The sequence below is a fragment of the Linderina pennispora genome (genome assembly GCF_002104995.1).
Source record: "Linderina pennispora strain ATCC 12442 chromosome Unknown DL89scaffold_13, whole genome shotgun sequence".
NCBI lineage: Eukaryota > Fungi > Kickxellomycota > Kickxellomycetes > Kickxellales > Kickxellaceae > Linderina > Linderina pennispora.
In genome coordinates, this window is record NW_024468261.1 from 222,830 (window position 1) to 246,052 (window position 23,223).

The 23,223-nt window shown below is 55.6% G+C and overlaps 12 protein-coding genes across 12 annotated transcripts; 5 read left to right on the plus strand and 7 right to left on the minus strand.

The window, feature by feature from the left end:
• Positions 1–39: 39 nt before the first annotated feature.
• DL89DRAFT_269537 (ubiquitin-conjugating enzyme) lies at positions 40–634 on the minus strand. Its single transcript, XM_040888338.1, has one exon. It carries the CDS (start codon positions 553–555, stop codon positions 94–96), a length of 462 nt encoding a protein of 153 aa, XP_040741035.1. The 5' UTR covers positions 556–634; the 3' UTR covers positions 40–93.
• A 201-nt stretch (positions 635–835) lies between these two features.
• Positions 836–1,986, plus strand: DL89DRAFT_269539 (S-adenosyl-L-methionine-dependent methyltransferase). The gene has a single exon (XM_040888339.1). The coding sequence runs from the start codon at positions 891–893 to the stop codon at positions 1,521–1,523; it is 633 nt and encodes a 210-aa protein (XP_040741036.1). The 5' UTR covers positions 836–890; the 3' UTR covers positions 1,524–1,986.
• DL89DRAFT_52305 (uncharacterized protein) lies at positions 1,651–3,006 on the plus strand. Its single transcript, XM_040891772.1, has 4 exons — positions 1,651–2,062; positions 2,143–2,260; positions 2,611–2,786; positions 2,996–3,006. Exons 1-3 carry the CDS (start codon positions 1,914–1,916, stop codon positions 2,704–2,706), a joined length of 363 nt encoding a protein of 120 aa, XP_040741037.1. The 5' UTR covers positions 1,651–1,913; the 3' UTR covers positions 2,707–2,786; positions 2,996–3,006.
• A 479-nt stretch (positions 3,007–3,485) lies between these two features.
• Positions 3,486–4,286, minus strand: DL89DRAFT_269543 (peptidase C15, pyroglutamyl peptidase I-like protein; the record flags this gene model as incomplete). The annotated part of the gene is made up of 3 exons (XM_040888340.1): positions 4,028–4,286; positions 3,606–3,939; positions 3,486–3,541 (listed from the first exon to the last, which is right to left on the minus strand). The coding sequence occupies exons 1-3, from the start codon at positions 4,214–4,216 to the stop codon at positions 3,486–3,488; spliced, it is 579 nt and encodes a 192-aa protein (XP_040741038.1). The 5' UTR covers positions 4,217–4,286.
• A 235-nt stretch (positions 4,287–4,521) lies between these two features.
• Positions 4,522–5,504, plus strand: DL89DRAFT_294903 (bacterial methyltransferase; the record flags this gene model as incomplete). Its single annotated transcript, XM_040890569.1, has 5 exons — positions 4,522–4,706; positions 4,747–4,806; positions 4,841–5,045; positions 5,137–5,400; positions 5,448–5,504. The coding sequence occupies 5 exons, from the start codon at positions 4,522–4,524 to the stop codon at positions 5,502–5,504; spliced, it is 771 nt and encodes a 256-aa protein (XP_040741039.1).
• Positions 5,505–5,660: 156 nt separating this feature from the next.
• On the plus strand, positions 5,661–6,838 carry DL89DRAFT_275675 (uncharacterized protein; the record flags this gene model as incomplete). Its single annotated transcript, XM_040889337.1, has 3 exons — positions 5,661–6,599; positions 6,671–6,757; positions 6,779–6,838. The coding sequence occupies 3 exons, from the start codon at positions 5,661–5,663 to the stop codon at positions 6,836–6,838; spliced, it is 1,086 nt and encodes a 361-aa protein (XP_040741040.1).
• Positions 6,839–7,646: 808 nt separating this feature from the next.
• On the minus strand, positions 7,647–11,570 carry DL89DRAFT_294905 (uncharacterized protein; the record flags this gene model as incomplete). Its single annotated transcript, XM_040890570.1, has 17 exons — positions 7,647–8,457; positions 8,501–8,574; positions 8,635–8,817; positions 8,854–8,945; positions 8,992–9,139; positions 9,186–9,552; positions 9,597–9,727; positions 9,774–9,963; positions 9,995–10,248; positions 10,335–10,518; positions 10,553–10,629; positions 10,713–10,775; positions 10,801–11,021; positions 11,072–11,201; positions 11,230–11,418; positions 11,450–11,502; positions 11,546–11,570. The coding sequence occupies 17 exons, from the start codon at positions 11,568–11,570 to the stop codon at positions 7,647–7,649; spliced, it is 3,192 nt and encodes a 1,063-aa protein (XP_040741041.1).
• A 283-nt stretch (positions 11,571–11,853) lies between these two features.
• Positions 11,854–13,675, plus strand: DL89DRAFT_269545 (seryl-tRNA synthetase). Its single transcript, XM_040888341.1, has 2 exons — positions 11,854–12,095; positions 12,279–13,675. Exons 1-2 carry the CDS (start codon positions 11,963–11,965, stop codon positions 13,487–13,489), a joined length of 1,344 nt encoding a protein of 447 aa, XP_040741042.1. The 5' UTR covers positions 11,854–11,962; the 3' UTR covers positions 13,490–13,675.
• On the minus strand, positions 13,616–14,899 carry DL89DRAFT_259647 (uncharacterized protein; the record flags this gene model as incomplete). Its single annotated transcript, XM_040885708.1, has 1 exon — positions 13,616–14,899. One exon carries the CDS (start codon positions 14,897–14,899, stop codon positions 13,616–13,618), a length of 1,284 nt encoding a protein of 427 aa, XP_040741043.1.
• A 2,398-nt stretch (positions 14,900–17,297) lies between these two features.
• Positions 17,298–20,088, minus strand: DL89DRAFT_304448 (subtilisin-like protein; the record flags this gene model as incomplete). The annotated part of the gene is made up of 2 exons (XM_040890880.1): positions 19,206–20,088; positions 17,298–19,180 (listed from the first exon to the last, which is right to left on the minus strand). Exons 1-2 carry the CDS (start codon positions 20,074–20,076, stop codon positions 17,298–17,300), a joined length of 2,754 nt encoding a protein of 917 aa, XP_040741044.1. The 5' UTR covers positions 20,077–20,088.
• An 826-nt stretch (positions 20,089–20,914) lies between these two features.
• Positions 20,915–21,393, minus strand: DL89DRAFT_304462 (uncharacterized protein; the record flags this gene model as incomplete). Its single annotated transcript, XM_040890881.1, has 1 exon — positions 20,915–21,393. One exon carries the CDS (start codon positions 21,391–21,393, stop codon positions 20,995–20,997), a length of 399 nt encoding a protein of 132 aa, XP_040741045.1. The 3' UTR covers positions 20,915–20,994.
• A 570-nt stretch (positions 21,394–21,963) lies between these two features.
• On the minus strand, positions 21,964–23,064 carry DL89DRAFT_259650 (uncharacterized protein; the record flags this gene model as incomplete). Its single annotated transcript, XM_040885709.1, has 3 exons — positions 21,964–22,134; positions 22,221–22,613; positions 22,675–23,064. 3 exons carry the CDS (start codon positions 23,062–23,064, stop codon positions 21,964–21,966), a joined length of 954 nt encoding a protein of 317 aa, XP_040741046.1.
• Between the last annotated feature and the right edge of the window lie 159 nt (positions 23,065–23,223).

Below are 23,223 nucleotides of genomic sequence, written 5' to 3' on the forward strand. Positions count from 1 at the left end.
GGGGCTCCGCTCTTGCTCTCTATGACGTATAGAGTGCGGTTTTGACGCAGGCTAGAGAGTACATGTATTGGGTTCTATCGAGGTTCACTGTTTCTACATGGAATACATCTGGGTGTACAACGCGACCAGCGAATTGTACCCAATGCTGTCGCCGCACCGGAGCAGGTTTGCTGCATCGCAGTTGAGCGGGCTCGAAGGCTCCGGGTTTGCCAGCAGCACGTGGATAGCCAGACACGTTGACTTTAGCGTCCATGCCGGCGACCACTGTGTCTTCAGGATATCCAGACAGATCTCGCCGCTCTCGAAATGCACGTTCGGGTGGCACACAGGGGTCACAAAGGTCAGCGTTGGCGGGTGGATCGGGTACTGCTCCGGGATATCGATATACAGCTCAAACAGGCCGTTCTCGTAGGCTGTGTCTTTGGGCCCGCGCAGTACTGCGCGCCATTGCAGGATATCGTCCTCGTCTATGGGCTCCAGGGACACAATCTCCTCGCTGAGCTCGCGCTGGATGTCCTGCAGCTCCTTGAGCAGACGCCGAGTAACCGTAGACATGCTTCGTATTTTTGTGAATTGGGTGCTGAAAGGGAAGCGGAAATGTACTCCTGGAAAAGCAGCAGAGTAGAGGTGAAATAGAGGGCAGATGGAGATGCTGGAGTTCTGGTCACATGAGCGCCTAGCGGACTGGAGTATTCGCCGCTGTTGGTGATTGATTTACGCACCCATAATCACCGGCTGGCTGCTTTGTTTTGCTGGACCGGTATGGCCGGGCCCGTCCCGGTGGTGCGGGTTTTGGGCCACCTGCCACCAAAGGATCACCCCAAATCGCACAGCTCACCAACATCCCATTTATTTAGTACCACAAGCACAAAAAAGGCACAACGGCAAGCATGAGCACGGACCTGACTGTTCTTCCCGACGACAACACAGAGTACGGCACGCAGGAGTACTGGCAAAAGCGGTACGCCCAGGAGCCCGACGAGTCGTTCGACTGGTTCAAGACGTACAAGGACCTGCAGCCGCTGTTCGACAAGCATATCCCCGAGCGCTCGAGCAAGATCGTCATGCTCGGATGCGGGAACTCGACGCTCTCCGGCGACATGTACGACGCCGGCTATGAGAACATTGTCAACGTCGACTACAGCGACATCGTGATTGGGCAGATGCGGGAGCGCACATCGCACCAGCCGAAGATGACGTGGGAGGTGATGGATGTGACGGACCTGGAGCTCGACAGCGGCTCGGTTGATGTGGCACTGGACAAGGGCACACTGGACGCGCTCATGTGCGAGAAGGGCGATGTGTGGGAGCCGTCGCAGGAGCTGTGCGAGCGAGTGAGGGGCGAGGTCGACGAGGTGGTGCGAGTGCTGGCGTCCGGCGGCAAATTCATCTGGATCACGTTCGGGCAGCCGCATTTCCGCAAGCGGCACCTGGTGCGTGACTGCTGGGACGTGCAGGTCGAGACGCTGAACGACGGCGGATTCGACTACTTTGTGTATGTGTGCTCGAAGCGGATGCAATGAGTGCATCCCGCCGCGCGCTGTCCTGTTTGTGGTGCGCTCGTTTAGGGGACACAGCAGTGATTTTTCCCGCCTAGGTGAAACATTAGATTTTTTTTAAAAAAAAAAACTATCAAGCAGAGGAACACAATCTCCCCCCTTTTCCCTACAAAAGCAAAAATCACTAGGGCACTTCTTTTGTGCAGAGCAGTTTTATAGCCGAGGGCTGGCTGAGCAGCTGTTTTTGTCCAGCTCCACACCCAGCCTTAGACGGCAACTTTATTTTTTCCTTTCTTCAGTCCGTCCCTCTTTCCGTTTCGCTGTCCTCGCCCTAGTGCTTCTGTTTTCCTTCCTCTGTTCCTCTGTTCCTCTGTACTATTTTCTTCCCCTCTATTTCCCCGTCTTTCTTCACAAATGACCATTCAGCACCTGTTTGTCCCGCGGAATCGGCTGGTGTCGTTCAACGTGCGAGTGCGTATCGACGATGTCAACAACGTCCCGCCGCTCAACGGCATGTTCTACGTCAAATGGCGATGCCAGGACCACACGGGGTCTACGTCCAGGTAAGCGGCAGAGAGTTCGGAGATTGATCGGGAAATGGTATTTCTGCCTCTTGCTCAAAGAACCCCCTCGCCGTATGTAGAATACCAGTCACTAATCGGGAAGTACGGTGGTCGCATACCATCGAGCGGCAGATGTACGTGCCGATGACCAAGGAGCTGGTGCTGTCGCCGTGCGAGATAAAGCTGGCAGTCAAACAGGCAAGTGTGGACCCGGAAACGGGGCTATCTAGAACCTTGTAATGTGCCTTCTAGGCCTTGCCTCCTCTCCCCGCTGTTTCTGGGGACAGTTACTCGGGTACTTGGGATTGCATAATCAGTGGGCTGCCAGACGGCCATCCTGCGTTTGCTGGGCATGCGGGCTTTTTGTCTTGGCTGGGTCCTTGGAAGATAGAAACTAGCCCTAGGGATTTCATCTGCAGCGTGTGCAGCACGAGTGTGCGCGCATGTCCGTCCCTCGCCCCTGTTTGGATTGTTTTTCCACTCTTTCCGGGTTGTCTAATGGGAGTGGCAGGATCGGCGCATCGCGGAGTGGATATCGGCGCATCTAGCCCAGATGTTCCAGCTTGCGCGTGATAATGCTAATCGCACCACTACGTAGGAAGTGTACCCTCATATGCGCAACAAAATCGGCACGCTGTCGGTGAACCTGGCCGAGTACGCGCGGATGCCGGTGTCATCCAGACGGTATTTCCTGCAAGAATCGAAGCTCAACTGCACCCTGAAGGTAAGAGATCTGGATGGAAAATGCTGGCAGGGGGACACATATGCTGTGGCAACAATACACGTCGTTTTTGTCCTCCCTGCGAAACATGGCCACAATGTGCGCTGCATTGCAGCTTTATGCGCCTCCGTGCATTCAGGGATCCCGGAATAATCACCAGCGACACCTGGCAGTTTCCTACTGACCCTATTCGTTTTTGTCTTGCTTGGTAGCTGACGATATTCCTGGAGCAGGTGTCAGGGCCGCCTGACTACGTGGTGCCGCAGCTCGACCGGTCAATGCTGCTGACAGGACCTGAACGACATGCTGGTGAATGAGGGCGTGGCACGCGGGCACCGCGAGAACTCGACAAACGGCAACTCGTTTTCGTCACGACAGCCGTCGGTGCTCCGTGGTGCCAATATCAACTCTGCGTCGACAATCCGGACGACAACAACACGGAGCAACACCACCGAGACGTCGCAGTCGCGGGCACTGCTGCCTATTGACGACACAAATGTCCGCGACCTCGCGCCCTTCCAGCGGTCGTCGAAGAAAAACCAGCAGATTATCGACGACATCTTTTTCTCCTCGCCCCAGACTCTGCCGACATGAGCCGGGATGCAGGCAAGGGTGGTTGGCAAACCTTGTGAATATTTCTTTAGCCCCCTTGAGGCCACCTCCAATTGCCGTATCCTCGTATCCTCTTATCCCTCCCTCCTCTCAAACTTGAGCAACCTCCATGCAAAACCTATTCCTCTTCCCATTTCCCTCCAATGCTATGTGTATTTTTAATGCGTGGCATTAGCCTTGTCAGGCCAAGAAGCGGATGATTTGGCGAACCAGCTCGGCTAGTTCGCAGGTCGCTGTACGGATCCTCGGTCTTGGGGGGAACATGCACGAAGAGGGTCTTTGGCGGTGCCAGCCCGCGCCCCTCGTACGTGGACCGGGCTTCCGCCAGCGATGTGTAGTATGTAAAGTCGCACAGGTACCTGCCTGGATCCAAGCTGACCTCCGTTTTGTCCCAGCCTCTCTCGATCAGGTGGTCCCTCAGCCCATCCACATCAATCTCTGTCTCCAGCGTCTCGGGCAGGTCCGCAGCCACTGGCACATGTCCGTCAGCGGATACATCCGCTGACCCACCATTTCCAGGATTGGTGTACCCGGACTTGTGCGCCTGCTTTTCGAGTCTCACCACGCCTGGCACGCCCGCTCCGCAGTGGATGACGATAGCTGTAGGGGTGCTCGAGGTGCAGCTTGGGGACCAGCTCCGAGACTGGGCCGTAGCTGACAGGAATCTCGTAGCAGTGGCAGAGGATGGTCGTAGAGTCGGTCTCGATGCACTCGTTGCTGAGCTGCTTGATCGTCTCCCAGCTGCGGTTATCGTCGGGCACCGGATTCCCAAAGGGCTCGAAGCCAGTGAGCAGAGCATGCTTTAGCGCCTTAATCGCCATTCTTTTTCGTGTGTGGAGCGGTATGTTGGGAAGGTGACCTGTCAATGGATGTAAAGGGATGAAGAAAAGAAGACAAGCGGCGCTCACAGCATCTCGTTCAGAAAGCGACCAAGCGTGCGAACATTTCGTGGCTACCTGCTCCCCACTTCCTATAATTGGCTGTTTCCATGGCAACGGGTGGTACCGGGGATAATGGTGATCCGACACTCCCTGGTTCCTTCGCTTCCACGATCTGGCTCAGGCAGCGCAAGAAGATTCCTGGCACTATTTGTATCTCAATTGTTATTAGTAAATCCCTTGCCAATATGCTATCGATACTCCCCCGACTGTCCCGATCGGTCCGGTCCATTTCGACATCATCGCAGCTCCGAACCTCACCGCCCCCATTCCCGTACGAGCGCATCCACACGCCTGTGATGCTCAACGAAGTCATCCAGCACCTGAGCCCGCAGGACGGCAAGACGTATCTGGACGGCACAGTTCGGCGAAGGTGGCTATACGAAGAAGCTATTAGACACCGCCAACTGCAGTGTAACGGCGCTTGATCAGGACCCGACGGCGATTGACAAGGCAGAGAGGCTGGCCGCCTTGTACCCTGGCCGTCTGTCGGCACGCTGGATGCAGTTTGGCGATCTCGGTAATCTGCAAAGCCAAGTTTGACGGCATCGTTCTTGACATTGGCGTGAGCTCGAGCCAGATCGCGTCCGAGGACCGCGGGTTCTCGTTCCAGCTCGCCGACTCGCCCCTCGACATGCGCATGTCGTACTCGCAGGAACACGGCGCTCTGACCCGACTCCTGCCGGCACATGCGATAGTGAACCAGTTTTCCGTCGAAAAGCTGACGCACATATTCCGCACATACGGCCAAGAACGACACGCCCGGGCAATTGCCAAGGAGATTGACAGGAGACGGGCCACAGGCCCCTATCACCACTACCGGCGAGCTCGTCGAGGCGGTGCTGGCAGCCGTGCCCAAGAGCTACAAGTGGCAGATCCACCCGGCCACGCGCGTATTCCAGAGCCTGCGAATTGAGGTCAACGACGAGCTAGGGCAGCTGGACAGGGCGCTGGACGCAGCAGTGGAGGCGCTGAACCCTGGGGGCAGGCTGGTGGTGGTGTCGTTCCATTCGCTGGAGGATGCTGTGGTGAAGAAGCGGTTCAGGGCGTGGACCGATTCGGAGGCGGTCCAGAGCCTGGACGCGCAAGGTGGTCACGCCCAGCTGAAGCAGAGGTCTCTGAGAACCCGCGGGCACGGTCGGCCAAGCTTCGGGCCATCGAGGTTTTGTGATTCCCAAGGGGCCGCCCTGCTTTCCACAAAAGCGCTGCCACGTCACAGCAGGCAGGTGTGATGCCGCCTATTTCTCTTTTCCGCTCTGTCGTTTTTTCGTACAATTCGCAGCACTTTTATATTCATATCTTTTGTATGAGCCCTTTGTGAAGCAAAATGGCAGACTACATGCAAAGCAATGTGCCACGGCTGGCAGTGTACGGCATAGCAACCACGGTGCTGACAGCTGGCGTCATTGTATCGGCGTTTATGCAGCACCAGTACTTTTACACGGCCTGTGTGCAGCTGGCGCAATCGAGTGCTTCAATGATGGTGCTGGCGAACATGGGGATTCTCCTGACAATTCTTCTGGGCAAGCTGCTGGTGCGGATATTCTTTGGGCAGCTGCGCACGATCGAGGTCGAGCACCTGTACGAGCAGGGGTGGTTCGCTGTGACCGAGACGTGTCTGGCGCTGACGATATTCCGGGACGAGTTCGATGCAGCGACCTTGACGCTCTTTGTGTTCCTGCTGTTCTGCAAGGTATTCCACTGGATCATGGAGGACCGCGTGAGCTTCATGGAGCAACAGCCGCGGCTGTCGAAGCTGTTTATTGCGCGCATGGGCAGTCTGGCAATGCTGCTGGCGTTTGTGGACATGTTCATGCTGGCATATGCGGTGCGGGTGACGCGCATGTACGGGGCGACAATGATGATCGTGTTTGGGTTCGAGTACGCGCTGCTGCTGGTGCATTTCCATAGCACATCGGTCAAGTTTGTCCTGAATGCGATAGACATGCGCCGCGACGGCGAGTGGGAGGAGAAGGCGTCGTATGTGTTTTACCTGGAGATGCTGACGGATCTGGCCAAGCTGATCGTGTACGTTGGCTTCATTGTGGTGCTGATGACATTCTACGGCCTGCCGCTGCATATTCTGCGCGATGTATACATGACCACCCGCTCGTTTGTCAACAAGTGCCGCGACTGGGTTCGGTACCGCCGTGCCATGCAGAACATGCACCTGCGGTATCCGACCGTCAGCGAGGAGGAGCTGGAGCAGATGAGCGACCGCACATGCATCATCTGCCGTGAAGACATGAATGGGCCAGCGCGCCAGGTAGTTGAGCCAGTGGAATCGGGAGCGTGCAGAGGGTAGGGCGCCAGCTGTCAGTGGCGACACGCCGAAAGAAACTGCCATGTGGACATGTTTTCCATTTCAACTGCTTGAGGAGCTGGCTGGAGCGCCAGCAGAGTTGCCCGACGTGCCGGCATACGGTACTAGAAGATGAGGCGCAGCCAGCAGCGACCTCTGGTGTGGAGCGCGGCAGGAATGGACGAGCAGATTCGTGGTACTGACCCGGTGAAACCAGGGCCAAGAGGGCCGGCAGAATGACAGCCAGGATAATGGAAACAACAGTAGTTCGCCATCGCCGTCGTCGTCGTCGGCGGCGCGGCGGCGGCAGCGGCAGTCCAGATCATCGTCAGGCAGTGGCGGTATCCACGTCCAGTCCCAGTCGTCCCCGGCCGCCATCATCCCGTACCAGTACCGTTGCACCAGGCAACGCAGGGACTAACCCGGTCTTACCGTTCCTTCCAGGCGTCCTTTCGCCATCCGATCCGCGCATTCACCGCATACACGCGGCAGACCGCGCAGCATTCGCTGGGTGGAAATCTGCCAGCAGGCAACCTGATGCATGTGTTTCCGCAGTCCCAGGCAGGCACTACTGGGTCATATATCCCATCCCTGCGCGAGTTCCCCATGCCTGATCTGGCAATGCTGAGCGACGAACAGATCAGGAATCTGGAGTCGGATTCGCGGGCAGCAGTTGCAGAGCGGATCCGGATCTTGTCGGCACTGCAGGTGCAGCTGTCACACATGGTGGTGGCACTTACCCAGGTGCAGTCGATTCCAGCACAGGCGGCAAATGAACAGAGCACGGTAGAAAAGGAGCATGCACAGGAGGCCAAGGCAAAGGATAAGGAGGCGGAGACCTCGGCGCCTGCTCCTGTGCACGATTCTGGTAGCGACTATGACGTTGTGGGCAAGGATGAGGATGAGGATGAGGAAGAGCCGCTATTGCCGATCAGAGCGTCAGGCAAGGGAAAGGAGCCCGATATTTACTAAACCCGTAGTGCAATGCAATATATTGCTAGAGAACCTAGCTCACAACTGAGAAGCACATGAGGTATCGGCCACTGTCTGGCAGTGGATGCGGATGAGCTCTGTCTGGGCACATTGGCGGATGGCGTCGAAATCCACATGCGCCATGCATCCCCATTCGACGCACCACGACCACTGTGCCGCTGGACATGTTGGGCTAGAGAGCCCGTGGAAAATGCGTGCCACAGCACGACCCGTCGCCACCTCATGACCGTGCTGCGCAATGAAGCGGCAGATGCGGCTCCTGGCTTCATCCGAAACCGGCTCCGATCCAGTCACAGATGTGCTGCCAGCCGGATCGTCAGCTAGACATGCAGGCACATCTCCAGCTATCTCTTGGATGCGCTGGACCGCGATATCACGGTCCGACTGCGTGGCGGCGAAATACGCCTCAGTGGCAGCCTGTAGGAAGGAGTTCTGTGCGCCCCCATTGTCTAGCACGGCGGCAGCACCCATGGTTTCCGCCAGTGCGTCGACCTTGCGCACATTCCCGCGCACCATCGCCTCGTTCTGGGACGCCAGAGCAGAGGCCAAGTCGGCAATGTGCTTTTCGATATGCATGGCTAGCTGCTCAACCCACCATTCCTCTGGATCGCAGTCCTTGGGCAACTTGCCTGGCTCGCCAACCATCTCCGCGAACCGGCCGGTATCCAGGGTCACATTGACGACGGCTGAGGGCTCGAGCCATGTTAGCATGATCTCGCGCTTGGCCCTCCACCTGTACAGTTCAGAGATAGCATCGGTGGGAGTGGTGCCCAAGGCCGTGGCCAAGTCCAGGATATCGACAGTCAGTGTGGACGTGCGTTTGCTGGCGCTAGGCGTGCGGACCAGCGATGTGCGCCGGGACCTGCGAGCACCTGCAGTAGGTCTGCGGGGCAGCAAAGTCGGCCAGCTTTGCAAACAGCTCATGGGATTCCGCTAACGTGCCTAGCTCGGTACGGACGAACCTCACCTGTGCATTTGCGGTGGATATTGGGCTCGGACGACGAACATCTGCTGGCTCGCGGAGCGCCAGGTAGCTGATGAAGGTCTGGGCAACCGCCTGCTCGGCATCCAGATCTGCCTCCAGCGACTTCAGACAGAGCACAGCCAGATTGGTTGCATGCCACGCCGCGCCGGGCGGGGTGCTGGATGAGCGCATTTGCTTGGCCTTGGCGATGGCCGAGCGCATGAACTCAGGCGGGAAGAGCCTGTGCAAAAGCCGGCGGACGGCTGCCAGATCGACCCCGTCAGAATTTGCCCAGCTGCGTGTGCGTGTCGCATCAATGCTGGTGCGGCTGCACGGCATGCCGTCGTCTGCTCCTACAGGCCAGCAGCAGAATGCCCTTGGCCGGCTGGCCATCGCGACCAGCGCGGCCGACCTCCTGCACATACGCCTCTGTGCTTCTGGGCAGATTGAAGTGGATGACTGCGCGAAGATCGCGCTTATCCAGGCCCATTCCGAATGCCACCGTGGCCACCAGCACGCGGATGGCTGCTTTCTTCCTGCGGGATGTCTCTTGCATGAAGGCGGTTTGGATGCGTGTGCGCTCAGCCGCCGACTTTGCCCGCATGGTAGGATTGCGCGGGAATGGAGCGGCTGGTCAGGTACTCGGCCACTCGATTGGCCGTTGTCTGGGTTGCAACATAGACAAGGATCGATTCCAAAGCAGCCATCTCTGGCTGGCGCAGGATCCCAAGCAGGGCTTCCTCGCGAGCACAGGACTTTTTGTACATCTTTGCGTTGGTGCCCATGTAGACTGGCACGACGCTCAGGGAGATGTTGCTGCGGACTATGTCGCCGCGGATAACACCTTCGGAAGCATCGATATCAAACATTTTACATACCTGTGTAGCCAGTGCGCTGGTGGCAGTGCCGGTCATGGCTAGCACGCAGGGGACATTGAGCAGGCCGCAGAACACGGGGGACCTGGAAGTATGCGGGGCGGAAGTTGTGTGACCACTCGCTGACACAATGAGGCCTCGTCGACGACCGCCAGCTGCACCTGCGGCGTGCGCTCAGACATCATCAGGTCATGGAACCGTGGACTCGCTAGCCGCTCCGGTGACACAAACATAAGCTGGACCTGACCCGACGCCAGCCGCTGCAGAACGCTGCTGTAGCTAGAGGCATCAGCAGACTCGAGCGACATGCAGATTGCCTTGGAACTCCTTTGGCAGATGCTTGATCTGGTCGCGCATCAGCGAGATCAGTGGGGTGACAACCAAAGTCAGCCCGTTGCAGAGCGAGGAGAGAAGCAGGGAGGGGAGCTGGTAGGCAAGCGATTTTCCAGAGCCAGTGGCAAGGAGGAGAAGCGTGGAGCGGCAGCCGAGGATCCGCCTGATAGGCCTCTGCCTGGCCGAACCGGAACTGGTCGTGGCCCCAGACATGCTTCAGGACCTTCAGTGTATCGACCGTGACATCATGGCCATCGATGAACTTTTCGCTGACTGTGCAGGAATTCTTGTCCGCTGAAGAATCATCGGCTACAAAGAACGACAGCGGTTTGCCCGCAACCATCCTGGCTGCCCAATGGTCTTGGGACTCACTCTCTCCCACCGGCACTGGATCAGCATTTTCCGCTTCACTGCTCAGCTCCTCGTCAAATGCGCCGTCGAATTCATCCTTCCTCCGGATGCTCAGCATCATCATCCTGCCGCTGCCTTCTCCTTTGCCGCCGCAGCACGCTCTCGGCGGTTCTTGCCTGCCACCATACGCTTGTACATGGCCGTGCGCCGTTCATCAGCAGATGGCGCCCCGCGCCTGCCTTTGCGCAGCCGCAATTTGTAAAAGTTGCTGCTGACAAGCCCGGACGTGTCCTCTTTGGGTTTTCGCATCTTCGCGTTGCCGTCATGGTCCACTGGTCTAAGCTTGACGCGGACGCGTGCTGCGCTTCTGGGTGGTCTTCTTCCTTGTTTTCATCTGCGACGTCTCAGCGTCACTGTCCCCAGACTTTCCTGCCGGGCTGTTGTTGCTAGCGTCTTCGACTAGATCGGCGTCTCCAAGCTCAGCTGTAAGGCCCGACATGGCCAATATCAAGATTGTCGCCACCGTCGCTCAAATGCCCGCCTTGCGATAATTCCAGCAACTGCTGAGGCTCCGCGGAACTGCGCTCCAAAGGCACTCAGCGGGATAGATGTGGTTTTGACCAGCTTTCCAGCACGCGCCTGGAACGACTGCACTCCCAGGATCCAATGTGCGCATCGAGCCGATCAGCGTTCTGCGCCGGCTCTTCGGATCCTCTGGTTCGCCCAGCGACGACAATGAGCTGGTGCTCGATACTGAAGAAAATGGCCCAGCACTAGCACGGCGTGCAGCCATCATTGCTGACCGACTCACCGATGGCGTCTGCCTCTGGAACAGCGAGGGCACCGGCGGCACATCTTCAACCGCCATCTCTGTATTTTGATCAAGTGGCAATATATCTGCAAACAACGGCCCGCTGCACGCTTGGGGTCTCCATCCTCAGTAACCGTCGTGTCCGACTCTGCTGCCTGCGTAATTGGCGAGAAAACCATCGCCGTAGTGCGTCGGCGCTTGGGCGTCGCCTCAATTTCGTCTGCATGGTCGCCGGACTCCTCAGCAATAGCCGATATGCTTATTGACTGCAACAGCGTGCTCGCTCTTCTGGATCTGCCGCTCCTTCTGCTCATCGATCAGCCTGCGCTGGGGCTCTGCCGACTTGCGCTTTGGTGGGGCCGGCGGCTTGCCTGGGAAATCCGTGTGCCGCCGCTGCAGCCGCTTTTTCTGCGCCGAATTGCCACCCAGGGCCTTTAGCTTGCTGTAGTTGCGGTACTTTGCGCACAATGTCGGGCTGCAGCGACACGTCGTCGCGGGTGGGCGCTCGGCCATGGGCCTTCTGGAAGGCGCCCTCCCAGTCTTTCAATTCATGCTTGAGTCTGTGCAGCTCGGCGTCGGGGACTGCTGTCGGCGAGAGCTTCTGACATTTTGGAATACTTATGCACAAAGCAATTGCAGAAAAAGACTATTCGAGAGCAGCAAGAAGCAGACACCAGGCAAGAAACCAACAGTGCAAGCGCTAGAAATAAGCAATCGCGGCGAGCGCGCGCAGTCGCGTTCTCTCGCGGGACGAGTCGCGATCCACAGCGGTTCGGCTCGACCACCAGAAAAAAATGCTGGGGCTTTGGCTTTTTTTTTTTTTTTTTGGCCAGTCCGCCCAACATCGCTGGCTTTGAACCATCCCAGAAGATCAGCCAGGAATACAAACCGCATTCTTCACCTCTCTCACTTCTACATTTTTCTCTTTTTTTGCTCATCAGCAAGTCAGATTTGACACCTTTTTTTCTTCACTCTACTAGAAGAAGCCAAATAATCAACCATGCTCGATATCAACATGTTCCAGATTGAGAAGGGTGGCAACCCCGAGGCCATCCGCGAGTCGCAGCGCCGCCGCGGTGCCGACCCCAAGATCGTCGACGAGATCATTGCCGACTACCAGGAGTGGACCAAGGGTAAGTTGGGTGCCATTGCCAAATCCCGCCGTAGGAACTCGAAATTCCAGCTCCCCAAATTGCCCGCTGTGCAGGGACTGTTTTTTTTTTTTGCATCGACTTCGCGCTGCGGCATGACAGGTGCTAGATGTGAGGTGTTAGACATTGTGACGCACTAACAAAAAATCACAACTGCGTTTATAGTCAACTTTGAGCTCAACGCCGTCAACCGCAGCATCAACGCCGTGCAGAAGGACATTGGCAAGAAGTTCAAGGCCAAGGAGGACGCCTCGGAGCTGCTGGCGAAGAAGGCGGAGCTGGAGCAGCTGAAGAAGGATCTGTCCGAGACCGAGCAGGCCAAGGACAAGGCCCTGCGCGCCAAGGTCAACACTGTCGGCAACATTGTGCACGACTCGGTCACTGTCAGCAACACCGAGGACGACAACGACGTTGTGCGCACGCATTTCGTCGATGGCGTCGAGCCCAAGCACCAGCCGGAGCTGCGCTCGCACCACGAGGTCCTGTATCTGCTCGGCGGCTATGACCAGGAGCGCGGCGCCAAGGTCGCCGGTCACCGCGGCTATTTCCTGACCGGTGTTGGTGTCGATCTGAACCTGGCGCTGATCAACTACGGTCTGCAGTTCCTGGGTAAGAAGGGATACACCAAGATTCAGACCCCGTTCTTCATGCGGCGCGAGATTATGGCCAAGACCGCCCAGCTGTCGCAGTATGACGAGGAGCTGTACAAGGTTACCGGCGAGGGCGAGGACAAGTACCTGATCGCCACTTCGGAGCAGCCGATCTCTGCTTTCCACTCGGGTGAGTGGTTCGAGCAGCCCGCCGAGCAGCTCCCGGCCAAGTACGCCGGCTACTCGACCTGCTTCCGCAAGGAGGCTGGCGCTCACGGCAAGGACACCTGGGGAATCTTCCGCGTGCACCAGTTCGAGAAGATCGAGCAGTTTGTCTTGACAGAACCCGAGAAGTCGTGGGCTATGTTTGACGAGATGATCGCCACCTCGGAAGAGTTCTTCCAGTCCCTCGGTATCTCGTACCGGGTTGTCGGCATTGTTTCCTCGGCGCTCAATGACGCCGCTGCCAAGAAGTTCGATCTGGAGGCCTGGTTCCCTCACCAGGGCGAGTACAAGGAGCTTGTGTCGTGCTCGAACTGCACTGACTACCAGTCCCGCAACCTCGAGATCCGCTGCGGCACCAAGAAGATGGGCGACCGCGAGAAGAAGTACGTGCACTGCCTCAACTCCACTCTGTGCGCCACTGAGCGTGCCCTGTGCTGTCTGCTGGAGAACCACCAGACCCCCGAGGGTCTGAGGATCCCCAAGCCCCTGGTTCCGTACATGGGTGGTGTCGAGTTTGTGCCGTTTGTCAGGGACACTCTGCCCAAGAACATGAAGAACTAAGGTTCGCGAAAAGTTCATTAACAGACTTCAATATATCATTTAACGATATTGGAGCATATCAGCCGTGCATGCGATTCATTCCAGATAATTGATGGTTACATACACATATTGAAAAGCTGATACAGACTATTCGCAATAATACTTGTCCCTCGCCTTGTCCACCTCGTCGATGTGTACAGTGAACTCGCGAATCCGAATCCTGGGGTTGCTACTCCTCATGGACACAGCCTCAATCGACTCCTCGTTTACACCAAGCTCCTGCAGGTTCGGCATGATTGCAGTGAGACGCAAAACCGAGTCGACACATAGAGCCTTGCGCGACCGGATATCCAAGCGAGTGAGCTTTGATCCAACTTCGTCGGAGATATTGCTGACTGCTTCATCAATACTGTAGAACATGCTGGTCTGGTCGGCAAAATGCTCACCTCTCTCGGGCACCGTTAGATGGCTGCGCTTCATCGAGAAGCAGTCGATGATGAGCGCTTCCAGATCCTTCAGCTGTGAGACCACATTTATGATGCTGTTGATGTCGGCAATGCTAGCTTCGATGTGCATCCAGCGCAAGCCCTTCCAGTTGATTTTCACTGGCATCGGGTAGTTGATACCAGTGAGCCGAAGACCGCGAACCCACTTGTTCCTGTGTCTGTACAGCTTGTGCATGCAGTGTGATGTATACGCTGTCTGCTCGTCGTTGTGTCTATAAAGGTACATGATGTGGACATATGTTGCGCAATAAAGAACATTGAGACTCCGAGTCGCGAAAGTGAAGGGATCTTCCACGAGCATTAGCGGTCTACACTGTCCTTTCTTCAGGTAGTTCTGAATCGCCACGCTGGTATCTAACAGACCAATTGTTTTGACACATGTCGTCACAGGAAATGCCACATTGCACTTGTCGGTCACAAAATACCCACTGTTGGCATGCCCATTAGCAAATTGCAGAACAATCTCCTCGAGATGCCCGAACGTCATCTCTCCATCTGGTTCTACCTCGAACACGTCCCAGTCGATTTGGCGCCTGATAGCATATAGTGCAAGTTTGCGCAGGTGCTTGATGGGGATTTTCGGCAATGATGTGAGCTCTGAGAGCAAATCGAGATCAATGTCCAAAATTTCGAGATTGGAAGCAAACGGCTTGCCGAGGGCTTTAGGGAAAGGGCGTGCTATCTGAAGCTGTGTGAGCTGTGAATGAAGCTCGGTGCGAAGAAGTAGCATGATCTCACTCCCAACACCAGGGATACCATATAGCAGCCCTTTAATCGTACACCAGTCTCGCAGATGGTGAAACCATAGCCCAGTCGCATGAGGGCAGAGGTCGACAATTAGCCTGGCAGTGCGTGCGGCTTCCACCCTAGCTAGATGTATCTCCTGCTTGTCTCCAGCCGAGAAGAGGCCTGTCCCAAGAAACATGATCAGCTTGGTGCTGGCGATTGCCCCTGGGGAATGCAGAGATCCTCAAGCGCCTGGTCAAGATTGAGTACCTCAGCGCTGTCGTTGTACAGGACAATACGTAGCTCCTTGACCTGGCCCAGGAGATTGTGTGTGCGGAGGAGCGTGTAGTTCGAGACCCACCTCCGAGAGTGCTTTTTGGGGCAGTCTGTGAGATTGCACCAGCAGTCCATGAGGCACTCCAGAATCAGTGCAGGAGTCTTCATGAACGGCGGTATGAGCGCGTGGTACTCGGGAAAGCTGTCGTAAAAGTCAATGAACTGCTCGTAGTCCGACACTGTCGATGTACAGGTGGAAAGCTTTCTTGCAGGCTGCCAAGTATCTTTGGCGACACAGCATCTGGTGCATCGCCATGGGATATGTCTTGGAAGTGCATGGTTGTGACAGGGAAACAAAGTGAATAATAGCTATATGCTGTTTGTGTTCGTGTTGAGGATGGCGAGCAAGGCCAGGTCGAGTGCAGAGAACGGAAGCGCCTGGCGTCGTTCCCATGTCTTTTAGCCTGTCGCAAAGGCATGGAATGCTTCCGGAAGCCACCTTTGGCTGCCCCCCACCACTCTGCCCTCTGCAAAAGAGCAAGCGATGCGCATTTATTCCTTTCACTCTCTTCCGCTGCTTGCTGTCCGCCTGACTGTCCCAACACTATATTTATTGATTTGTGGGCAGGGCAAGGTAATAGACAGAGGCTGTTTTCTCACACTTGGCCAGTTCGAACTATATGCATCTCGTGCATGCACAGTGTTGAGTGTCATGTGGAGGAATGGAGCGGATGACAGACAGCATGCCGGAGCGAAGCATAGGTGCAGCCGAGAGCAGGAGTCGTATTCTAATTTGTAGAAGCCCCTTTGTACCAGAGACATCAGCAGAAATGTTGGTTTTATCCAACACAGGTCTCTAGCAACTCACTACTCTACAGCTAAGACACCAATGCAAATTGCATGTCCGGCCTCACGCATGGCACAATGATTGCCGACTATACATCTGCACTTTGGACATGGCGAAAATTGATCGCAGACAGCGGTGTACTTGCAGATATTGCGGGAGGTGCTGATATGTACCGCTGAGTCCTGCTATGCGCCCCTCTCGCCCCCTACAGTTTTGTAGTCAAAAGCTGCTCTCCTTTTCTCAAAAATCGTGTGTGTAGATTGACATGCATTTGGACTCAGACTACACGACGATACTATTATTGTTGGACAGCCGAGAACTAAACAGATACAGAGATATGTGACAGTTGTCGCTTTTAGCAACCCCAGCCGCCTCTGCTGGTGGCATCCTCTCTGTTGACCATGTGGAGATCGACTACAGACATGCGATTCGCTGAAACCCCTTCACTGGACCGATTCGCATATGCTTAAATTTGCATATGGGTTGCGTCTGCACTGGCACCGCCAACAGCGAAAAACACCAAATGCCAGAGGAAAACAAGGAACTGTGAGGGCGGTGCGGATGGTTGTCAAACACAGACGTGTGCACCTATTTTCCGTGCTGGAGTGTCTGGCTCAGAGATATGCGGAAGTGCATGAAAGTCGAGTCAGTCAGTCAACTGAACCCACCCAAACAGCTGCAAGGCAGAGAATGATCTGTGCATCTGTGATGCGCGCAGACGACGGATTTGAGGGTTCAAGCGGCATGGCTGTTGTATCCATTTAGTGATTTTTGGATTCTGGCTCTTGCCCTACCTCTTGTGTATGTACTCAGACATGGACACGACTGACTGTCCACAAATTATACATTGGGTGGACATGAGCTTGCTTTGAGGTATGCAGAACAACAGCCTTGGGCTGTATCAGATAATACCCACACCATTTCTTTGCTGGTCACCCTGTGGTTATACCTTGTATGGACGCTGCTTCCATTCCATTTGAAGCAAAACTGCTGCCTCGCATTTATTTTCCAAGGATATCTCGACTGTACCAGCTAAGAAATGTTCTGCTAGTATAATAATGTCCTGGCATAATGCAAGCACGGCTCATCAGCTGGGTATCAGCAGCAGGACAGTATGTGGAAGAGTATGGTTTCCACTCTATCTCAAGGCTTCTATTGCAGGTTGTCTTTTGTCATTGTCGATTTCTAATGCCTGACATTCGGGGTCCTGGAGTCCCCCCTGCGCCAGCATAGACAAGGTCGAAACGCATACGTGCAAAGGCCCAGACAGACGACCAGCCTTCCTTCTTCCCCTCAGTCACTTTTTGAGAACTTATTTTTCCCATATACTCGACTAACCACTCATTCCCTAGGTTAACACAGCCAAATAAATTCACATTCTCATGTAGTTTCCACCGCCATCGCCATATATAGGCAAGTGACATGAAGTAGTATGGATTGAGTATAAATATAGGGAGACTAAGATTCGTCATCGTCATCGTCGTCGCCGTTCTTTGTTTTGGAACCACCAGGAGTGACATTGAACGCTGTTAATGATGAATTTTGGCGACACCCAGGTTTGGAACCCCTCAGGGTCGCTGGGATCGCGCAGTGGCCTCAGAGCATCGATACGCACACGGTATTCTCCGGGCTCAGCTGTGAACGCTTGAGTGAGCTCTTGATCCCGGAATAATGTGCCGTTTATGGTGGCGTTGGAGAAACGGCCTTTGATGCCCTGGTAGTTGCGGCCCATGTACTCGAGATATCCGTATGGCAGGTAGCCAACCGACTGGTTGCGGCTATCGATCAGCTGCAGCTTCAGCCTGGCTGTTGGGTGTTCTAGGCGGTAGTGTACTGCGAGTTTGTGCGTGTCGTCAATATTGAAGTCATCACCATCTGCAATCGGGTCGGTTGAGCCCTTGACGCTCACGTACGGCAAGCCCTGCTCGGGCGGCGACAAAATATCTTGCGCTGAGTAGTCACCCAGGAATCCAGTGTACGGAATATGCAGGCTCTGAGCCGTTCCTGCCGGATCGTCCCATAAGAAGTTGAAGCGCAAGTAGCCACCAAAGAACCAGCGATCGGTCAAGCTGAGTCCCGTGGGAGGGGTGATACGAACCCGTACACGCTGTACACTATTAGGACCAATTCGGATTGGCAAGGACTGGCCATCAATGACAGCCTGGGGCTGCATGTCGGGTGAAACGCTGCTAGTAGCATCCTCGGGCCAAGTGCGCGGTACAGCGGCAAAGCTGCCGTTGGCAAGGAACGAGGATACTGAAGATGCCGGCAGATTGGTCATTGTGCATGTTAGGTGGTGAGCCGTGTTGTGGTTGTAGAGCTTCAGCGTGCGGTACACTTCGCCAGAGGATGAGCGACCCGGACCACTGCTGATCTGCGGAGGGACACTGCGCATGGCAAGCGTATCGTCGATCCGTCGCTTTGCTACACTTGCATCGTCATCAGTCACCGTCGAGTTGATCGAGATTTGCGGGGGGTCAATGGTGGCCAGGGCACTAAGCGAATCAAAAATATTGGTGAGACCAGACCCCTGGCGTAGCGGGGATAGAAGCTCAGTCTTATTCCCGTCGTTGATCGGGTGCGCGCTCTCCAGAATCAGCCGCTTCACTTCACCAGTACTGACACGCATCTTCTTGGACTGCAGGATCAATGCAGCCATGCCAGTCACATACGGCGTTGCCATCGAGGTGCCTGACAGCGATGTGTACCCGCCAAGGGCCAGAGGGAACGTCGAAAAGATGTTACCGCCAGGGGCACCAACTGCAGGTGATATATACAGCTCGGGATCGGGTCCCCACGAGGAAAAGTGCGAGATCTGGCCTCCTGACGGATTGACCTCGCTAACTGTATGGTTGGTTGCAGTCAAGGTGACAGTACCGCGCTTGAGTTCACCCTGGATAGTCTCACCGTCAGCCAGCTTGATGACCACGAGCGGGATTGTGACATTAAGCGAGACAGATGTCGGCGACATAAGCTCATTTTCGAAGTTGTACACAACCACACCGATGGCACCAGCTTGCTGGGCATAGAGGGCCTTGTCGACAAACGTGCAGTTGCCACGCTTAACAAACGCAATCTTGTTGGTCAGATTGGCATTGTTGTAGGGTGCACAGCCCTCGTTGGAACCAGTGCTGTCGGTGGCGCCGGATATCTCGACTGGCGAAGCGAAAGAAAAGCCGAATTTGCTGTTTCCAGGCGACGAATGCACAATCGACATGTTGATGTTAGGGCCGACAATGTCAATACTCAGGCTGGTTAGCATCCAGTTGTCAAACGATGCGACAGAGATAACGCCGTCGCCCAGGCTAGGGGATCCGGATGTGTACAGGCCGTTAGCGCCATCATTGCCAGCAGACGCTACAACGATGACTCCGGCACTCACCAGCCGCGAGGCAGCTACAGCCAGCGCGTCCTCTTTCCAGCTCGGGCCGCTGCCAAAACTCATGTTGAGTACGTCCATGCCGGTCCCTGTGTGCAGCCTCCATGGCCTTCAGAATGACATCGTCTGCAGCCTGGCCAGTGCCGTTTCCGGGGCAGCCAAAGATGCGGTAGATACCGAGGGTGACGCCTGGAGCCACGCCTTTGACCCTCGATCCATGGGCAGCAATAATACCCGTGACATGCGTACCGTGGCCATCGCAGGTATCGCGCGGGTCGGGTCCTGGCTTTGGGTGCGGCGAGCTCGACGAGTCATATTTGTCGCCGACAAAATCCTCGCCGTACTGGAACGGACACCCGGGCGTCTTGAAGCAACCGCCCAGATCCGGGTGCATGTAGTCGACGCCTGTATCAATCACGCCGACCTTTACTCCCGTGCCATCGAGACCGAGCTCCCTTTGCACTTTGTCGACACCGGTGTGCGAGTGTGCGTACATGAGGTTTGGTGTGGCATTATCTGTGTGGATTGCAGTCAGGCGCGTGCGCATCTGCATTGGCCATGAGCGCTTTACCCCTGGCATGGATGTCAGGGTCTCCAGATCACGCTTGTCAGGAAGGTCGATGGAAACACCGTTGAAAAGGCGCCGGAATGAATTGCGGGTGCGGACCTTGATGCCGGAGGCCGAGACCAAGCGGGCAAACTGGATGTGCTCGAGCTGACTCTGCAGGGTTGCCGGTTCGCTCATAAACTCTATAAAGTATGACCCAGCCTGGACCTCCGATGGGCCACTGGGCAGCGGCAGCGCTTGCCGCATAGGAATAGCACAGCCGAGCGCACCAAGCGCTAAGTATGTCACCAATCGTAATATTTGCATGGCAGGGCAGTTATGTCACCAAGGAAAACCCCGTTGCGGAAGGGTAGAGGGAAACAGAAGAGTGTCTGGTACAAGGATGCGAAGAGGAGGGAGGGGGAAGACGGGTGGTTCAATGAAAGGAGCGCTGTTGCCAAGGTGCGAGGGATATAAGAATAATCGGCAAGAAAACAATTGGGCGGTCTAATGTGCACAGCTAGAGGCAGGCTGTGCTAGGTGATTGTTGCTAAAAATAATAGAACGGTCCGACGTATTCTTTTTTAGCAAATGAAGCCCCCCTTGTCTGGATACGTAACGAGCGTGGCGGAGTGGGAAATTGAAAATGATTCGCAATAGTATACACACGGAATAGCGACGAGAACTGAATATATTGAGCAGTTGGAGGATGATCGGCGGAGGATGCAAGGTGAAGGAAGGGGTGGCGGTAGCGAACAGCGGAGTGGAAAGTAGAGGGAGAGAAAGGAGGACGCACATTTGCTCCATTTGCCAGCGTGCCATTGCTCACACATATATATGAAAGTATGTGCACTGTGCAAGTCAAGCAATCGGGAAACGTTATCGTTCAGGAGTGCAGCAGTAGCGATGAGCCTACTGCAATATGATCAGGTCGAGAGTATTCGCATATATGTTTCATGCTCTAAAGACAGGGGTCCTAGTGAAGGAATATTCAGGCAGCACGAAAATGCTCGCAACTGCTACTGGCAGCATTTTCCATCTTTTGTAATATCGCCAACGTTTAGTCGCCGCACATCAAAAGAACCGTAGCCACATATGTTAGCAAAACAGCAATTGCCGACAACATTCTCCAGATTGACTTGTTAAGAATGTTTATAGTCACGATCGCATTGTCGTCTTGAAAAAGGAATGAAGAAATATGATGCTGGGGGTTAATGAGGCAGCATTTTGTGCAGGGTAGCAAACTCAATGTCGGCAAGATCCTGTGTCAAGACACACAGCAGGCACTGCGCCGATGGCGCCGTCGTCCATTCTCTGCACGAACGTCCAGCCGTCCAGGAAAAGCCGTAGCACGCGCACTATCTCGCCAGGCCGGACTGACAGCTCATCGCTCTCGACAGGTGTGTACGGGTATAGCACTGTAAACAAATCGGGCTCAGCAGCAGTTTCGTCAGCAGCAGGGACTTGCTGGGGGCTCCTGCTGCTTCCACCTGCCATAGATGTCGATGCTGAATGCCTGGTCGATACTTGGCCGCCACGTAATGACTGGGTGCGCTTGCCGATGGTAATATTGGGTGGTGGGTAGCGCAGGACCTTGGGCGGGCTTGCGTCTCCTAGTACCGGTGAACTGGTAGCAATGCTCATCTCTGGTGTTGTCCAGAACGGCAGATATCACCAGGGGTGTTGAGGAGGGACGGGTGGGGTGTTAGCTGCGGCGGCAGTGAAGGTACCCGCGAATTTTTTGGTGTAGATGGTAGCGGCTTTGTGGGGTCTGCCTGGAGCGGCTGTTCAGCCTGCCCCTTTCTGCGCCCGATTTTAGGCAGGGCGCTTGCTGCGGTCTTGTGCGCCTTGGTTGCAAGTGTCTGCAGCTTGTTGCTGACTGAGGTGCCCAGGAATGCCACTAGCTGTTGCGCCACAGTGCGGCGCCCGTTTTTGATTGTGTTGAGGTGTGGGTGGCTCAGGGCATCTGGATTCGGGCGCGGTCCCTTGCACATGGCCCTGCGTTGGTGTGGATGGTGCCGAGACGAACACGCTGACGCTGTCACACCAATCATCAGGCATCTTGGCCGGCTGCATGTTGCGTTTATTAGGCCAGTAGCCGGCCTTCAGGGGACCGGGCATCTCAGTGCTTGCTTGGGAGACGGGGCTCGACGAGGGCTCCATGCGCTTAGCCCGTCGGATGGAAGAACCAGACGGCGGCGACCCCGATGAGGATCAGCAGGAGCGCCATGGATGCGATGATCGCCATGTAGAACTTGTGCGATGGAACTGCATCGCAGAGTTGTAAGGCTTCACGGCTGGTGCAGCACGCGTCGTTGCTTTGCTTGCAGAAATCGCATACTGCGTTTCTTTGGTTTTTTGTCGCGTGCGCAAGGATAGTAAACCCTACAGTAGTAGAAAGCAAAGCAGGCGGTTGAGCAGGAGAAATAGACAGTGTCGCTACTGCGCGAGCAGTGTCTAAACAAGCTTACCACAAATCTCGGCACCGCTCTCGATGCCTGGAATGCATCCGATCGATCCATTGTACGGCGCCGAATCGCAGCTCTGGGCAAGCGACAGTCGATGGAATTCGGCCAAACCGGTGTTCTTGACACAGCATTGCATTGCTGGTCATCTCGGCCCACTGGTTCACGTACTACGCTGCAACTGTCCTTGCATAGAGGCGGCGGCTGGTGCAGCTTGTTGCACAGCTTGGCCTCAGCACTCTCGAGCAGGCTGCGGCATGTGTAAGCGATGCGGTACCGTGGTGTCGGGTACCCGGACCATGACTCGCAGCCAAAGAAACTGTTGATGTACTCGAACTCGCTGGACGTGTTGAAGTATCCGTCGAGGACAGAGTCGAAGCCGCGGGTGTCCAGGACGTGCTGGCCGTTGACTTTGGAGCGGCTTGACATGAAGTAGTCGCCAAAGGTGCCGCCGCAATACCGCGATGTTCGTAGCGAGAAGCAGTTGCTGCCTACCACGCTGTCTCTCGGGTGCGGCGTGGCAGCCGGGTCTTCCATTTCCATAGCGTGGATCAGCGACACCGCTGAGGCGCTTGGCTCGGCTAATGGCGCGGTGCGTAGCCGGTGGTGCGAATATGCCGTGTAGCCGGGCTTTTTGCTCATCCGCAGACAGAGATGCATCTGACAGCCCGCCTGCTTGCAGTTGCATAGGGATATCGTGCAGACCCAGGGCGTCGTAGAGCTCGTGACCAGGATGCAGGTAGCGATTATCTCTGCCGAGCTGCGCATGCGATACAGATATGATCAAGGTAGAAGCCGCAAGAGCATGCATGATCTGCATCGGCGCTCCAAGTCCCAGCGATGTTTGCATTTTCCAATGTACTTTGTAAATTGTCGATAGGCTGAGGTAATAGCAGTGGTATTGCGTGTGGGGAAGAGGAAGAAGGAGAGCGAGAGATGCAAGCGGTCCAGCGCAACGCGGTCTAGACGGTCTACTTCAGGAACTTGCGCCATGCACAAACTTGGACTA